This window comes from Corvus kubaryi, unplaced genomic scaffold (genome assembly GCF_017639235.1).
Source record: "Corvus kubaryi isolate FWS band 111438036 unplaced genomic scaffold, C.kubaryi_AGA036_p1.0 37385, whole genome shotgun sequence".
Taxonomy (NCBI): domain Eukaryota; kingdom Metazoa; phylum Chordata; class Aves; order Passeriformes; family Corvidae; genus Corvus; species Corvus kubaryi.
Genome location: NW_024581127.1, coordinates 1,642,047 through 1,660,862, shown reverse-complemented (window position 1 = coordinate 1,660,862; position 18,816 = coordinate 1,642,047). Strand labels below are relative to the sequence as shown.

Below are 18,816 nucleotides of genomic sequence, written 5' to 3'. Positions count from 1 at the left end.
TCCCGCTGCGGCGAGCCCTGCGCGGGCAGGTGCGGCGGGCGAGGCCGCTGCCCCGCCGCGGGCCGGCGCACGGAGGCTTCGTCGATGGAAGTATGTTACCAGCTGCCCGTGCTGCCGCTGGACAGGCCGGTGCCGCAGCACGTCCTCAGCCGCAGAGGGGCCATCAGCTTCAGCTCCAGCTCCGCGCTCTTCGGCTGCCCCAACCCCCGGCAGCTCTCGCAGGTAGGCACTGCCGCCGGGCCCGCCGCCCTTGTCCGCCTGCCCCGAATACCGGCGGCGGTGGCGAGATAATACAGCATTTAATATTTTTATGACTAGTTATTGCTGGGGTTATCTATTTAGCATCGCTTGCGATGCGAGTGCTGAACTCCTTGGGGTTTATCTCCACAGCCAGTGGGTTGTTTCTCCTGCAGTTTTTAAGCTAAGGCTGTTTTTTAGCTGTTCTTTTTAGCTTGGGCTTTCTTTGAAGGGTGCAAATTTCTTATGGGGTTGCCAAAAGCTGCAGCGACTTTACTGAAATGGTGAACATGCATTGCGGTGTTTTATTTGGGATGCTCTGCTTTTTCTCACTCCAACTATTGAGACTTGGCAATCTGTCTAGAAGGAGACAAAGATCCTTGGCTTTTTCGTTTCCACGGTATTGTTCCCAGCCCATATTACATCAGTCACAATGTGAACTGTACTGTATTTTGTTTCATCTGATCGTGTTGGAAATACTGTGAAAAAGGTCATTATAACTATCAGGACAAAAGGCAGGTTTTTCTTGTGAGCACTGCCCTAAATTTCTGGATGTGCGTTAGTATGGTTTCCCAGCACCCAGTGATAAAATTATATTCTGGCGGAAGTCTCTGGAGAAAATCTGGAATTATGGTGAAAAGCATATGTTTTGGTGGGGAGTCAGCCCGTTTTGGCTTCGAGGGATTTCCTATGTCGAGATTGAAAGATCTGTTTAAGTGCTGTGAAGTATGTTGTCCTTACGGAAGATTATGTCTTTGCATGTGTAATGATATTTTTTTGTTCTGCACATTTTTGGTGTATCTTATTAAGTTTTTCTACTTTTTTTCTCATGACCTGCTGTGCTACACATACATCTGTGTAGAAAGTACAGAGCTACCAGTAGCTTTTGGCTTTGTCCCCTGTTTGGTAGTAGTGAAGCTCTGTGTGTGTGTGAGCTTTAGGCACATGTATGTTTGTACAGGAAGAATCAACAAAATACTGTGTTAATGACCAGGAATTTGAATGCATATGGGAATAATTATTAGCAAGCAAATGAAGATGAACATATGTTGACAATGCTCCCTTCCCTGAGTATAAATGTAATAATTGATAAAATCTTTGGTTTTATGGCAAATTAATTTTCCATGTAGCAACCAAGTTAGGATCTTTTCCATTCTTACTGCTTGTTCTGAGCTGTACTTGGTGATGGTGACTTTTCCATACGTATAAGTCGTCTTGAAAGTCCAACCCGATATAGCACGCTTTGTTCTGTGCAGATAAGAGTCTCCCTTGTTTGAAGCATTCGTGGTTTTCTGAAAAGGAATAGGCAGAATTGTCAAGGTGGTATGTTGTATTCCTTTCTGTATGGTCTCCAGAACAGATGATGGATGAAATGTATACAAGCTTACCAAATTAAATATGCTGTTGACATTTAAAGTATTTTGGGATTTTTTCCTCAACTTTCAAGCTTCTCAATGGATTCCTTATTTTCTGACCAATATGCTGCAGGTATATTAGTGAGTTCCAGGAAGAGGTGCTTGAATAACTTGTAAGAAAAGGAAACTATGTGTGCTTGACCAAGTAGTATTCTGTCTGCATAAACCAAGTAACTAAGTTTATGAATTAATAAAAAGGAATTAGGCTATTTAAGTGAGGAAGCCTTTGCTGTTATTGGACATCTGATTAGAGTACAGCTTTACCTTTTTTTTTTCCTTTTCACTGAAGTCCCCTGCAAACAATAGGATGTGAATAGGTCTACCAGACCTGCAGTCACAAGTTGGTGTAAATGATGGACCAGTGAGATCAGTGATCCTGTCTAACTCCTGAATTTAGCTTTACCTTACAAGTCTCTTGTAAGACTCGGAGTATTCCAGTTTCGTTCCTGTTCAAAGAGAGCTGAACCCTTATCAGTTTGTCATTTTCAGTCTTCTGCTCCAGCTAGCTTTGAGCAATAGGAGTAAAACTGGAGATGTGTACCCAAGGAACTGGTATATACAGCCAGCATTTTACAGCTAATATGCATTTAGCAGATTTTCTTGAAAAATGTAAGGTCTTGAAAATTGCGTTCCTGGTTAGGGATTAAAAGTGACATGATTGAGTCATAAGATGTTTTAGGCTTATCCTTCCAGCAATAAGGTATTTTATATAGGAAACATACATGAGATAAACGCACACTACATTAGATATGCCATTTAATTGTGACAGTCCTAAGCAGGCAAATATTTATCTCTTAATATATTAAGTAAAATTTCTGTTTTGTTAAAGTTTCACTACATGGGTTCAAAATGGGCTGTGTGTTGCTTTTTTGAAGCTTAAATAGAGTGGTGCTAGAAATGACCTCCAGAATTCTGGTCTAGTCCTCTCAGGCCCAGGAAGGATAAATTGTACTTACAGTGTTATTGGCAGTCTAATCTGTTTGCTTAATCTGTTTTTTAAGATATAGTCTTACGAGATGAGGTGAGTTGACATAACTCATTATTGTTGAAGGTTAAAAGCCTTGACACTGGGCACGTGTTATTACTGCTTCCTCTATGCCATCTCTGATGTTTGTCAGGTGTTTGCTCATTTGGTACACTAAAACAGCAGAAAACTAACACAAGCAGGAAGCTTGGTAGCTTCCTGCCATCACTTTGAATAAAATAGGCTTAGTGAAGTTTGTCAGAACCAATTTAAAGGAAAAGATGATACCACTAGGCTTTTGAAATTCATGAAAGCCTTAAGTAATAGAAATTACACAATCTCACTGGTCAACTGTTCTTAATAGTGCTTAACTGTTCTTGTTATAAGAGAGTTCTATCTTAATACCGAAATTAAGTCTTCCTTGTGGCAATTTGCACCTTTTACTATACCAAATAAATGTAGAGAAAGGCATATTCCTTTTTCCTTGTAGTTTTCTTTTATGTATGAATTATTTCTCTATAATCTTAATTTTTGTTAATTTCAAAGTTTTTACAACAAAAATAATAAAGGTGACATCTGAAGGTTACTTGTAATATTTCTTGTTCAAGTCCAGTCAGGTGAAATGCTGCTATTGTATGGGTTTATACAAATGTTTGGTTAATAATTGTCTTTAAATATGAAATAATTTTAAATGCTAGTGTTAAAAGCTGTTTTTAAGGACATTTGAATGTGTAAGTGTTGAAATGACCAGGACATTTCACATTGATGAGATTTGAATTTAGGTTCACTGTGAGATCAGGTGGATGTTAACTAGTACTTTGGGCCATACATTCATGGTGTTCATTCCAAGTGTTACAAAATTATGTTTTCAAATTAAAGCTGAGTTTTCAGAGAACAATTTTTGGTTTACTGCCTCATCTAGTTTTTAACTTGTGTTGTTAATAGTAATAAAAAAATTTCTTGAACTGTACTTAGTGTGAAAATTCTTAGTCTGCATTTTTATGAATAAGGGTTTATAATGAAAACCACTTCACAAACGTTGCTGCAAGCTACTTTTAGATTGTCCTGCGTTGCACTCCCCCTCACCCCATGTTGAATTGACATAAACATATCACAAATGAGTAAGAAAACTTTGGCCTAACCTGCTATTTTTGACTCATTTCCATGCCTCTACTTTGTAACTGGTTCTGCAGTCTCTTCAGTTCTTCCAAAAATGGCATCAGTGGTATCTAGTAGCAGCGTCTGAATAGAAGTAAAGATCTAGCTTTAGCCTTTCTGTCTTTAAATGAGTGAAATTGATGATGATAAAGAAAATGTCTCGTAATGACGAAATTGCATGAAGAAGGAATGGAACAAATAATAGAAGACTCCATTTGAATCTCAGAAATGTAGGCACTGTCTCCACCTGAAGTACCAAGTACTACTGTGTACCAGGCACTACCATGTACTGCTACCTGGTGTTTGATAACCTGGTTCATGATGCTTCTTCATTGCATCTCCATTTCATGCACTTAAGCAATATAGTGTCATACTTGGTGACTCTCAGGGGATATACACTTGAACAATAAACTGTAGATCATGCACATGGAATCCTAGATTTGACTTGGGGGATGAAGTGGGGGGAAAAAGTCACTAAGAGCAACTGGAAATCTACTGCATTGGTTGATTCTTCAGTGAAAGGTGTATACTTCCTCTTTCCCAGCATTAGAAAAGTGCTTAGGCCACCTTTTGCTATGTATTTCTATTTGCTATGTATTTCTTGTTGTCACTGTTTGTCACCTGATGTGATCCAAACATGTTTTGCTCTGCATGTAGCATGGTAAGTTAAAAGATGCAGTTGAGAGGTGTATTTATGTGGTCTGGACATAGACATTGGTCTTTAATCCCATGGTTGCACCTTTTTGCTGAGAGAAGTGTTGGCATGACCTGTTTTTCTCTTGCAGCTGCTCATTTCTACTCCTGCTCTTTTCTACTCTTCTGCTCTTAGTTGTATCAACTTCTTTTTTTCTTTTTTTTTTTTGATCAGGTTATTTTTCAGCCTTGGCTGACTCACTGTACAGTTTCATAAATGATTGTGACTGTTAGTAAGGAGGAAGCAGCACACCGCAATGCTAGACCAGGAGTAACAAGCAGTGGAGAAGAAGAAGGAATGCCTTATGTTTGCCCTACTATTAAATGCGAAACCTTGCCCTAAGCCCCTTTCTTTTCTCATCCACCATTTTTCATAACTTTTCTTCTATACCTTTCTAATCCTCTTCATCAGTGCTTCTCAATTGCTGGCTCTTTCATTAGATTTCTCCTGCCATTTCCTGTATCTCTACTGCATGAATAATTAATGAGCTAAAATAATAAAATAATTTTCATGTTGTCATTCCTAGCCTCTGGAATTAATTCTGTGTTGCTGCTATGCTTGCCATTCCCTTCATCATGTATTTATTGTGTCTGGTTGCTGAGATTGCATCTATTCATATGAGAGGGAGAGACTGACGCTGACTCTACGCACAGCACAGACAAGCTCTGATTGAGGCTTTCATGCACTACAGTAATTTTATGTGGCAGTTCATTTTTAAAATGCCCGGAGTTTTATGACCAATTAACTTTTTCATATGTTGTAGTGTGAAGCAGCATTGGTACTTTGATTCAGCAAAAAGGTCATAGCAGCTTATTTCATGGCTTATAATTGTCTATGTAAGATTTGAACAGAATAATAGTTTAAAGTCCCCATTAATTAGATTGTCTTAAATCACCAAAAGTCAATTCTTCTTTGTCCTGATTGCATAATAGTATGTTTTGTGCTTTGTATGAACCTCAATTTTTAGATGCTATCTTTAAAGAGAAATTGATTTGAAAAGAGAGATTATAGCTATGTGCCCAAGTTGTGAAATACTGAATTTTAGCCATAAAACAATTTTACAAGAAGTCAGCATTAGTGTATGAATATTCAGTATTCTATATGAACTAATTATGTAGTAATAGCATGCAAATACAGGTTGTTGGAATTCAGATGTTTGTTTCAGCAGCTTTCCTGAAAAAAACCCCTGTTTGCTAGGTAAGTCTGTTTTTCTAGGTTGCTTGAGAAAAGCAACAGTGTCCAAACTGGGTTAATTCCGAGTCAATGTGGTACTAAGCTCAGTTTGGAGTTAATAATGTATCCTAGAAATAATGTAAGTTTTCTGACACGTGTTCTACAGTTTTGGCATGTAGAAAACAGTGCTGAGGACATCTGCATTTTGAATCTTTATTTCTTCAGTTCTTTTATTTTTTGCAAAGCCTATGGTGGAAAAAAATGCTGGTAATAGAATGGTGATCTGTTAGAATAGTTCTCTATCATGTTAGTGACCATTAACTTCTTGTTTTCTTGTGTTTCCCTCATCACTCGATATCTGCAACGTTCCACTGGTTTTCTGCTAAAATTGTAGATTTCTACATCTACTCAGTAATTTTCTTGAATTGAAGATCTCAGATTCATGACTGCATTTCCAAGTTGTGCCAGGTTATGGCTCCGATATGTGAAACACCTTTTGGATTGGACTAGATCTGTTGTATTTGCTTTTGTTACAAATTCGCTGAACCTGCATGGGAATAATGAGTAATTTTACAGCTCAAATTAGTTTAGTTGTTTGGTTTTGTTTTGGTTTTTTTGTTTTTTTTTTTAAATTTTTTGGTTGGTTTGTTTGTTTGTCCCAGAAGTGTGAAACCAAAGTAACTTGGTTGTCCTTTGCTGTGTAAATTTTTGTTAACATGTATCAGTACCTTCCACATGTGAATTTTACAGATGTGTGTCTAAGATACAAATTCTTGTATCTTATGGTTGAAGGAATGTAGTGAATTCTATTAGAATATCTTTTCTTTGTAAATGAAGGCATAAAGATGGACATGCTAAAAATTTGAATCTTAATCTCGGTAATCATACTACATAAAGCATTTAGTGCAAATAATCCTTTGTGTGCATTCACAGCTGAATGAAATGTTCAGTTCTGCTTGAAAAAAGTTTTTTATATAAGCAAACACAAATATATGGTATGGGCATGCACATGCATGTAGGGTCTCACAAGAAGCATGTGTCTGGAACCAGGAATTGAACACAGACCTCTCAAGTTCTAGTTCAGAGTTACGCACACAGTCTGCACAGGAAACCTTGAAAGAGTTTGAGTTTTATCAGATTTGAAGTTTTCTTCAGTTTGTTCTGATTATGTCATTAACAAGTAACTGCAGTGTAAATAAGCACCCTGTGTAATCCAGCAAGGCAGCCTGCCAAAGACAAAATATCTTATTATAAAAATGCAGTTCTGGGAAACTAGATTTAGGGGTTAGTTGGAGAGTTGTTTATTTGTGTGTTTGCATCCTGGCTGTATTGTAAGGAATTTGTAGCCAAATATTTTGTTTTCTTTCTAGTTGAAAATAAATTTGTGGCTGTTATCTTGCCTTCTCCTGCCCTCCTCTCTTAGAATTTTTTACTTCTGTTACAGCAGCCTGTCTCCTGTTTTCCTTCCACTTCCCCCCTCTTTGTACACCTTTGATATGGCAATCTGATTTACTATCTTCCTGACCACACTCCCACAATAATTATAATTAGAGATTCCTGGAGTCTGCTTTTCATCACAAGGTAGAGGGTGAATTCTTTTCTCAGCTCGTAGCTGAAGTTGTGAAAGAGCCATGATTTGCAGCAGGCCTTCCTCCTCTGCCTGCATGAGCATCAGAAAGAGTATGCAGCGATGAGAATAATAAAGAAAGGTCTATATTAGCAGAATATTTCACTATTTCTTCCTGTCCTTTCTGCCAGATGAGGTATGTGGAAAGAAAGACACTGTTTCCTTTACCAGTCATAGGGATTTTTTTCCTATTTCTCCCCCCATGACAAACATAGCTGGAGGCTACTCTGACTTATAAAACTGGATATTTAATACGTGTGAAATACAGCCTGTTGCTCTCTTTAGGGCAAGGGGTCAATTCTATCCTGAAGGGAAAAAAAACCCAAAGGAAAATATACAGAAATGTATTCCAAGGCTGTGAGGGAAAAAGTTATAATAGGAACCTTGAGACTTTAGGAGATGGATCAGCCTTGGAACAGAAAGGATTTATAAACTTTGTGTGAAGTTTCTGTCTGATGTGATGGTTTTTAGTTGTCTTAAAAATGGAGGTACATATGGTGTTAGGTTGATGGCAAGCAAGTGATTTCCTGAGGGACTCAGTTATACATCTAGATCAGAAAAAGTTAGCACTCTTACAAAAATTACTTTGAATAGCATAGTTTGGTAGTGGAGGAACTGTAGCTGTCATGGAAGGAGTGGCACTGGCCTGTGTTATTTTTTGCTTTGTGTTTGTAGCTAATACACCCCATATATTGATGCTGCAGTTGATGGTTTGCTGAGGAGGAGGTTTCATGTTTAGTCAGGCATGAACTTGCACTTCCATTTTCTTAAACTTTCCAGTAAAGTTCATGTGCCACAGTAATCTCCTGAAATGTGTGTGTGTGGCAGGGGTGTGAGTCTTATCAGTAGTGCCCTGTCTTCACTTTTGCAATGGTGAAGTCCTGTAACCAGGTTTCAAAAAGCCTGGAATATTTAAATTTCCTTGATTATTACCTTTGGAATTTTAGACTTTAGATTTCAGCTGCAATAATTGAACTTTTTCTGGTACTGGGAAAAGAAAAAATCTGTAGTTTTGTATAGCTGCAAACATGGTATGAAACTGCTAAATAAATGTCTATATATGGAAGTAAAGGTCAGGGTTTTTTGATGCTCTTGTTTATTATGAGATCTAGACTGTACATCTTTTATGGAGTTCTGCCATTGTTCTGTTTCTTCTGTTGTGAAGTCTGAGCTACATTTCTTTTAGCATGGCGATAATAGGAATTTCTGCACTTTCCACTGAGTTAAACAATATATTTAATAAGCTTTTCCTAACTTGTTTTCATTTGGACAAAATAAACTGATAATATTTTTATCCAGATGAAACATCTAGTATTTAACTCACAAATTGACAGGGGAAATGGTAAAGCTTCATTGCCTGAATCAAAACAAAAGAATAATCTTGAGTTTTTAACCTTGAGAAGCTCATAATGTCCCAAATATTAAAAAAAATTGTTGTCCCCTCAATTTTTTTCCCTCTCCTTTCAAAAAGGCTAGTGGCTGTCCTCTGCATCTAGTCCTTCTCCTTACATCTTTGTTGCTTCAGATAATTGCAGGAATTTTGCAACCTACCGTAAATGAAGACTAGAAGTCAAATCTAGCAAATTGCAGGTGCTAAATTCCTGAAGTTTTGTGTTGGGCTTGTACTTTGTGATCTGTATTGACTTTGTGTTGAGCTTGTACTTTGTGATCTGTATTGACTTTCAGGCTATTTTAAAGAGGAGAAAGGCTTCATCTCCTTAAGGGTGTTGAATGGTTGAAGCTATGGTTACCTTGTGTTTTTTGTTTTTCTTGTGATTATTATGATGTTACTTTTGCCGTGCCCTTCCATCGTAAGTTGAGGCCTGAAGGGATTTCTTTTTTTGTTTTAATAAAAGGCCCTTGCTTAAAATTCTCCACCTATCACCTTTTGATACAATAGACTGTAAGTGAAATAATCAGCTGTGCACTACGAGGCTAATCCATTTTCACAAGCTTGTTAGGAAAGATGATTTGAGAGGATTAGACAAGGAGTTATTATTCATGATTGACTGAATAAATAGGAAAGAAAATTAAGACTACTGAAGTTTAAGACTATTTTTTAATATTGTTGTATTTATATGAGAACATGGGAAAGAAGCTACATTCTGAAAAATCTGATTGTGTTGGAAGCAATTTGTGAGTCAGGATATCAAGTTTTTCTCTTATGCTGAGTGTAGGTGGCAAAGGGTCTGGTTAGGGTGGGAGAAGACAAAGGCCGATAAAGCTAAAAAATACATCTTAAGCTAGTTTCTTAGTGTAATAATACATGTTACAAAGGGTTTTTGTTTCTGACGCTCCTGAAATTAAGATTGTTAAAATTAAGTACAATGATTTTTGTGTTTAATGTGTCATGAAAAATAGGAGGGCAGTTTTTTTAATTGTGCCTTGACACGTTGTAATGCTGTGCTTGGTGCTTGGAGAGGCTTTGTGGTTGGTGATTATTGTTGACAGGAGCCATAGTTTTTATTACTAATATTATTTTTAAATGGAAATTCTTTTTCAGGTAAGAGTTTTACTTAGTGTCTGGAGTCATAGTTCCAAAGTGCTTGTGGTGTTAAATGTAAGCAGTATTGCTTGCACAGTAATTCCTTTTAGCTGCCTATCTTTACTCCTCCTCTAGTGCTGACAGTTGCACTCCTCGGACCCTGTGGAAAGCCAGTTTGCTGACCTGCAGCAGCAGAAAGCCCTTTAATTTTTGTAGCAGTAATTTTCTGCTCGTTTGTCTCTCCCTGGTTTTCTTGCGGGATCTGAGGAGTGCTGGTGCAAGAGAAGGAGCAGGGATATGCAGGCACAGGCCACACAGTGTGTGGCAAAACTGACTCAAGTTGTTTCCACTGCAGTTGGAGGAATGTCCAGAACAGCTGACAACTGTGTGGAATTGTTTCACTTTCTCGGCAATCAAGAGTGGGCTGATTAATTCCGTGGTGTTGTTCAAATTAAGTAGTGCACTGTATTCAGGTATTTAGTTTTTCTGAGGAAGCATTGTGCCCCCTGTGTCTTTTATATATTATTATTCACACAGCTTCAAAATCTGTAATTTCATCTTTGTTAGGTGAGTCCATGGTTCTGTGTGTTTCAGATATTAGATAGACTTGACTTGATAAGGAACATTTTAAAAGGACTATTGATAACCTTTGAACAAATGCTTGATTAAGTACATTAAGTCAAAAGAATCTATTTTATTTTTTTACCTGTAAAAAATCCAATTTCAAAATTTGGCTTATTGGACTTCAAAATAAGAAAATTTTTGTTTTTCTTGTCTGTATGAATAGTGATTTAAAAATAATGTACAAATGTAAGGTTATTTTAATGTGAAACTGTGTCTTTCCTCTCTGCATATTTTTAATGAAAAGTAGCTACGGTTGCTACAGTTTATAAATGAAGTGTGTGAGAACGTGAGGCTCAGTTCTATCATTTGTCTTTGGAGAATTGTTTAGCATACTTAAAAGGCCTGCTAGTGTGTGTTTGTATGTGGGAGTGAGTCTGTATATATATATAAATGAAAATAAATATATAAATATATATGAAAATGTGGTAACTGAATAAAGATATGGTGGGTGCTGCATAGATTCAGAAAAGTGAAAAAAACAGTATTCATTGTACCATTTGCTACCATCAAGTCACAAGACAAAATAATACCCTAAAGATAACAATTTTGGAAATATTTGTTGCTTTCACTTGATCTTTCTAAGTAAGAAATTTTTACTTATTAGATTGCTAGCCTTTATAATTTATGGTGAGGTTTTAGAAGCTTTTGGTTAGAATGACACATTAGTTTTACAGTTGGGAGTGCTTCAGGATGACGTCAGGTAACTGTTGGGATTCTTCTTCTTAGTCTTTTTGGTTTTCCTGTTTCCAGGTTATATGTTGTTAGATATCTCCTTTGTAGAGCTTGCCCTGAAGCATGTCTTAGGCCAAGGACAGTCATACTGTAATTGCTGTTCTTTATGTTACTGAGTTGCCAGATCAAACAAATCTGGATTGACTGTGTACATGTGTGCACAGTTGTTCAGCCATCCATTTCTGCTGAATTTAGTAGAGCACACAGTATGCTGATTATGTTGATTGGCAGAATTATTTTGAATCGTGTCCTGAAGTGCATCCAGTCCTGTGGAGGTATTTGTATGTGGGTTCATTAGGGGCCTGTGTGGAACCCAGCCCCTGGACTAGGAGTAGTGCCCTGAGCAAGTTGGGATGCCATATGCCATCTGCCCAGAGTAGCACCAGGAGAGCATTCCTGGGAGCTGTCAACATACAGGAGATATAATAGGCCATACTGCTGATACGTTTACTGGATCGTGATGGAAGAGAAGAAGCTCCGGCAGTAAACATACTGGCTTCCATTTCATGCATGCTGGCATTTGAGAAGAGAATGGATCAGTAGCAGATGATGGTTCTGCAGTTGAAGTAAAACTTGAGGATGGAAAAGGTGATGTGCATGGCTGTCCTCTCTTAGTAGCTCTTCATCTTTGCTGTAGAAGATACCACATAAATTTCAGGTCATGCCTGAAATCTCCTTTGTAGTACTTGTGAGAGCAAAGACTGAGGACTGACAAAAGGCAGTATGAGAGATGTGCCACCAGTGCCTCTTGGGATTTGTTCCCCTTGGGAGAAGGTGAAGATCAGATAATTGCGTGACGTGTGCGATAGCAGAATATTACCCCTGCATTTCATGAGATTGTTGTGAAAACAGTATGGTTTTGTTGAATGCACACATTGATCCACATTTGTTTCATGTGTTGTATTTTCTCACCTCTGCTGCTGCCTGCTTTGTAGCATTGCTTTCTTCACGTTCCTGCATGGTGGCTTATGCCCAGATAAAGCCTTTCAGAAACTGTCCGTGAAAGTTTTAGGTGTCTTTATGAGGCCTTGTGCTTTACTTCACTCTAAAGGTGCCAATGAAAATGTTTGGTAAATAAAGAAAATGGATCTATTGTGAAAGTATAGTCTATTTGTTAGAGTAATACATAATAAAGTTTTAAGCAGATCTCTGCTCTTTAGGGCTTCCACTGGTCAATGCTTTGGGAAACAGGAGGAAGTGGCTCTTGTCAGGAAGAGCGAGCTGTGAGCTTTTAACTCTTCCATGGACACCTAGGAGTGTGTATATGTGTTGTCTTGTAGTGTTGGTGTAGGCTTTCATCCCCGCTTCTCATGACCCGATATTCTTTGCAGGGGGGTATGGGCTATGCTGCTAATTCTCTGCAGGGAATGAAAAAGAGATTGTGCTGCAGAGCATGGCAGCGCCTACACGATATGGAGAGGCCTCCAGTGAGGCAATAGTTGCTGAGTTACAGTTTCCAACACTGAGCTTGCTTCTCAATTGCTTCTTCAGTGCCTCTGTATCAATTTTCTCATCTTTGTTGAAAACATACAGTAGCCTCTAGCACTTTCAGAGCAGTGTGACAGATTTTACTCTTCTGTTCCAGTGGTCTTTGAAGCCTCTCTTGGGGACTCACAAGGATGTGAACTGCTTCACATGCGTCTGGTCTATGGTATTGTCTCATAGGTGCTGTGCCTCCCATTTGGGCCCCCTGTGCTGCTGCCTTGTCTCGAATTCTGGCAGGTCCAGTACTGCTGCCTGCATGCAACTGGGATAAAGGGACCGCATTTGAGGTGTGCCTAGCACATAATTCACCAGCAGCTTTAACAGTCCTGCTTCTGGATGGCATACTGGCTTTGGGTAGGTGCAGGTGTGAGAACTGTGCTCTAACTATGGAGTGACAGCGTCTTTCAGAGTGTGGTTATTAAAGTGTTTAGTAATTTGGGAGGAGAGGTAGTTTTTACTTAGGGTTGAAGTGACTTGTAAAAGCAAGTACACAGGGAAAGAGAATCCTGGTTTTGGAAGTGGGCCTCATTCTACTGAAGGTTCAGATGGAGACTCTGTTTACAGTTTTTAGTTTCTGTATTTTTTTTCTGAAACCATACCCTTCCTTTGACTGCTGTCTCAACATCAAAGTCAACCAGTAGAGAGTACAGGCCTGAAATAGCTTGTGAAGGGAGACTGTGAAAATGTGATTTTGTCCTTAGTCCACAGTTTAGCAATTGGAAGGGGTTTGGTAAAAGCACCAGGGCAATGATATCCAGAGGAGGCTTTTGATATGGGTTACTTAGACCCATAACAAACTGAAATTATTTGAAGTCAAGTTTCATGCTTAACCTGGCAAAGCTTGGTTATATGCAGAAAGGGAATTAATATCATATCATGTCATTGCAGTACTTTTTTGGTCTCTTATTTTTTTATACGAATCCCAGGCATCCTGCAGGTTTTCACTGTTTTATCAGTCCATGGTCCTACATTTTCTGTTTCAGGAAAACGAAACATATTAGCAAAAATTAATTGGTGCATTCGAGAATGTAATGTTTGGATTCAACAAAGATGGGAGCTTTGCAGTTTGCAAGGCAGATGAAATGGTTTTGTAGTTGAAATAGATAATTAGTGAAGTAATTATGTTCTTTAATTTTCTAGTGTGCAAGTCTAAACCTTATGTATCGAAATACTTTTTTTCCCAGTTTGCCTTTCTGAACTAGATAGTTGCACTTACTTGGCTGAAATATGCATGGGTTGTCTGCATTTTAAATCTTTCTCAGTACTGTTATTAAAAATAATGCTGCAATAAAATTAGAAGTCAAAATACTGTTAAACCTCTTCTCTGGGGCTGAGACATTGTACAAGGACTTTAGGTGAGATAAGGGACTTAGTCTTCTCTGCCCTTACAGCAGTGACTTCCTGTGTCCTGTGTGATCTGGTTGAAAGGAACTGAAGTGTCTATCTCCTTCAGCATCTCTGTTCCCACCTCAGCTGTGCAGACACATAAGTTCCCTTTCCAAGTCTTAATGGCTCTCCTATAGCCTCTTTTGTCTACCACAGAAAATAACAGTTCTGCTCCTATACTTTTGGGGGGAAGAGGGACTCATGCTTAGGGAAGAAGGGTCTGGTTAGTCTGTAATCTTTGATGCTGCTGTTTGAGATGGAAGAGGGTTGAGAATGAAGGCAAATACTTTGGGTCTTGATCGTGCAAATGGGGGCCCAGAACCAGTAACACAGAATTTCTGGCGCAGATACTGCAGTAGGCATTAGTGCTGGCCTCTTTGGTGTTGCTTTCACTTCGAACTGTGGTGTATAGCTTTTTCACTGAATGAAATTAATGTGTTTATGCTTATTTGTGAAAAATTGCTTTGTTAGAAAAGGACATGTCTTTGATGATAACTTTTTTATGCTGTATCTCCAAGACTTATTTAAGCCTCCAACAGCAATCATGGGTTATTCTGATTACTGGGAATGTTTTTTGCTATGGAGAGCAGCATGATGTCTTCTGCTTTAGACTAGAATCCATCTCTGGTTTTAAAATAAAATGTTTTCTTAGTATTCCATAGACATTAAAATACTGTTGGCATGATAGCAACTGCATTTATCTTTCATGAATGTTCACCTTCCTGGGTATATTTCAAGTATCTAAGTATTAACTTATTATTTGACTTATTAGTAAGCATTTTGAGGAAAGGACTGCCAAGCTGCTTGTTTTAAAGGTTTTCAAGCAGGACAGATGCATAAGGTCTGTGCCTGGTAATGCTGAGTCTTCATCCTGCTGTGTGAAAACTCCAATAATATGTCCTTTATACTCACAAAATGCAGCACATAAAGTCAGCATCTCCTGCTTTCTTGTCTAAGAATGCTGATTTGTCTTTTTTTTAACTTTACAACTTCAACTAGAATTCATCAAGAAAACGTGGTATTTAGAAGTGTAAGCTGTACTTTTTGATATTAAAAACACAGAGGTAAAATATTTCAACAGCAGTGTGAAGGAGAAAAATACCTGAATGTGTAAAACTAGTAGGAAGGACAGGCAAAAGGCATAGCTGAGTGTGTAATTTAAAAGGAAAAAAAATTGGGGGGGGAGGAGGATGTTCATGGGTAGATGTTTCACATATTTGAGACAGGAGTTCCTGTATAGTGGTGTTTAAGAACTATACATTCTTTGCTCTTGTCCTTTGATTCATTGTAAGGGTACAAAAGGTGGCCCAAGTGCAGCCCTCTGGTTTCTGTTGGCAGTAGTAAAGGGACAGATGAGGTTATTTATTCATTCTCTCTGTCAGGCACACACTTCGAAAAGAAATAAACACATTTAAAAATGTTATACGTGGATGGACAAGTTCTGGAATAAAGAAGTTTTGGAATTTAGAATTTTCAGGTTTGCTACTTTAAATTGTCCTACAGTCCTAGACCAAATTATGGCAAAAGGGTGCCTTCTTAAAGATGATTAAGGAGTTTTAAGTATTCCAGGAGCAACTCTTGAGGCCATGGGGCACAAATTAATTCTAATTAGCTCATGGAGGAATGTGTCATTGAGGTTTTTAAAACCTGTTCTATATGGTAGATATCCCAGCATGTTTTTCGAGATGTTTTGCCATGTTAAAATCCACACAACACCACCTGGAGGGTTCTTCTTTAAATTGCCAGTCTGCTTTGTGATGTGTATCTCCAAATCCAGCTGACAACTCAAAGCGTTTGAACATCTGCAGTGACCACATTACATAAATGTGCTGGCACCACTGTCGGTTCCTCCCACGCATTCAAATGAAGCTGGTATGGATGTACTGTATCTTTTTAATCAGCTTTGTCCGGCCATCTAGGTGATTTGTCTTTGGAAATGATGTCAGTTACTTAAGAACTTGCGGTACCTCTTGTATAGGCAAGGAAAGTGTGGTTGTAAGAAAATGAGCAGGAAGAATGAAAGCCGAATAAGCTGGTGATTAAGGTCTCTTCTGGAAGATGAGACCTACAGGATGTTTTCAGTATTGTGTCTCTTTCTGAAAACTGTTTTCAGGGTATGCAGATAAGTGGAAAAAAAAAAAAACCAACAAAACAGCTTTTTCTGAAGCGAACTTCTAGGGGTTTTTTCCACGGTGTCTGTTACTTGTTGTTTGGAGAAGTGAAGTAACTGATTTTATGGTAGGACTATCTCTGTTGGTGTTGTCTGGAATATAAGTATGGCCGTGCAGTGAAGGTTTACGGAGCAGTGTTCCAGAAATTGTATCTGAACTGACAAATGTAACAACTCCAGTTACAACCTGAATATTTTTTTTACCAAGAGCTTTCAAGGTTGCATAAACTAGTTAAATGCTTTCCTTAGAAGTTAACCCTTATACCTGTTATATAATATGATGAGTTAATTTTATTTGCAGATGATAGTGATTTAAATAATTGGATTTAAAAAATGCTTTGTGCATCATGGCAAATAATTATTTCTGTATCCTGTTGCTTTCATTCAAATGCAATAGGTGAAGCATCATAATTGCAGCTATTGGAATTTACTTTTTTTGTTCCTAGGCTTTTATTCATAGTAGTGGAGATCATAGTTTTTATCCTCTTTTTTAAGCTTTCATTTCAAGTTTGCATGTTTTCAGTAATTTAACACTTCACATAAAATTCTCCGTATTTCTGTAACAATTAACTTTTACTGTTTTTCTGTTGATGAAAAAAGTGGAATCCTAATGCCTTTAAATTACAAACACTGATAGATGTTACATGATAAAATTGATGGGTACTTACTATGTTTTCAAATGTTTTATGCTTTTTAAAATAGGTTTTTATCTTAGCCATTCCATTATGACCAAGTATATTATTCTGATAGTATTTTGGCATGGGTTGTTGCTATTCCTGAAAGCACTCCCTTGATAGAAGATTTCTAAGAGAATTTGAGGATCTGCACTTTTCAGGGGTGGCTGGGGGATGGAAAGAACCTCACTAGTTAATGCCTGACTACATTTTTTCTGTATTGTAATGAAAAACTTCTTGTGTGTATTAATGATGGTTGTTCCATCAGCACACAGAGTGTTCTTTTGCCAGGACAATGCAGAACCTAATGTAGAGTCATCACACAGCTTCAGAATCTGGCAGCCTTGACATCTCAGAGGCCTTCACTGTGTTGTCTGAGTTCAGTTGCGGGCTGTTGATAGTTGCAGAAATCTAGCCAGGAGTATGAGCAAAAAAAATTGATGTCCTACTTGGAGTAGGGTTTTGTAGATTTAAATAGCACCTATATCAAGATACTGAAGATAGTTTTATCAGTTTTGTTAAAGATTAAACTGTCTTTATAGGTACTGAATTATCCTTTTATATCAACACATCTAAGGACCATGTTAATTCACTGGTGGTAATTACAGAATTCATTTGCCTTTTTAGTTCTTGGCTATTTGCAAAACTCAGGATATGAATCTGTGTAATGCTTGACATTATGCATGTTTTTAGCTTTTTTTTTTTTTTTCCCCCTCTTGATTTGGTGATCTTTTCATGCTTTCATGTTGAATATTTTTGGTAGCTTGCCTGTCAGTTCTGACTATAGGTACAAAAAAGTGACCTAGAAAGCAGGATTACCTCCCTTCCAGCTGTTTGTCCATGTGTCCTCCAACCGCCCCCCCCCCCACACCCCATAATTTTTTCAGGAATGTGTACTGACATCGAATATGCCAAGTTATTATTAGCAGGACTGTTTTCACTTTAGGGGACATCACTGGTATGGTGTTGATTTGGTCTGATGGAGTTTGGCACCACCTGCATTTTGTAAAGGAAAGGTCTCTTACCTACATTCAAATGATGCATGTGCATATCAAGGAAATGAGTCACCTGGTATTGTCTGTTGGAGAGAGGGGTTTGGAATCAGAGCAGGCTCCTGCACTCATGTAGCAGGCTTTGATATGTACAGATTTAGCACATACATGGAAGCAGTTCCCATATTCATAAGCTCAGAGTCTGTTCTAGACTTTGTGGTATCAAATCACCTCAGTGCCCAGAACTTGCTGATGTGCTTGGCGTGATACCAAGTTGCTCTCTGAAGGATTTCCATATATCTGGCAGTTCACATTGATAAATATAGAAAAATGGAATACTTACTTTATAAAAAGTTTGCCCAAACTGGTGTGCTCTTGCATATGCATGCCAAAATGGAAACTGTCAGGGGTGAAAAAAGAGTGCTTGTTGCTTGTTGAGGGAGGCAAAAGTATGCCTGACTTCACTTCTGGTTCCCTGTTTGTGTGAACTGTGAAGTGGAGCCCAGGTTTCTTCTGGATTAAGCAGGTGGTGGTAATGCTTAGCTGTGACCTGCAGGTGGTTAATTGTCATGAGCTAAACAAAAGTCCATGAATGCTGGCTTCCCCTTTCTCAGAGTACACATGCTGTTGACATTTATAGATTTAGGAATTCAGTCACTTCTCCCAGCTCCTGTGAAGAGGTGAGTTACTCTTCTGGCTTTGCAGAATGCTTGCTCATCATATTTCAGGAGTTCTTATGCCTCACTACAAGCCAGAGGTGAGCTTCCCCAGCCTTGACAATGATGCAAATTTGAATGTGGTTCCTTGAAAATTAAATTTCTGTCTCAAAGATTTGTTCAGACCTCCCTCACCTCCCATTTTTTTCGGTCTTAAGAGCAAACAAAAATAAGTAATGTCGGTGTTAAACTTTCTCTCCTGTTTTTAGTCTTATAGTATAGCAAGGGGGCTTTCTATTCAGTTGTTCATTGGGTTTCTTATGTTTCACCCTTTATGTTTGAAA

General features: G+C 38.2%; 1 protein-coding gene across 4 annotated transcripts in view; it reads left to right on the top strand.

Annotated features, from left to right (window-relative positions):
* Positions 1–12: 12 nt before the first annotated feature.
* Positions 13–18,816, top strand: part of PDE7A (phosphodiesterase 7A) — a 76,136-nt gene continuing 57,332 nt past the window's right edge. For 3 of the 4 annotated variants that reach the window (XM_042036446.1, XM_042036443.1, XM_042036447.1), the window contains exon 1: positions 13–222. In XM_042036446.1, coding sequence (XP_041892380.1) covers positions 85–222 — 138 coding nt within the window. In that variant the 5' untranslated portion in view covers positions 13–84. The remainder of the gene's footprint in view (positions 223–18,816) is intronic. The other variant, XM_042036445.1, reaches the window with a different exon arrangement.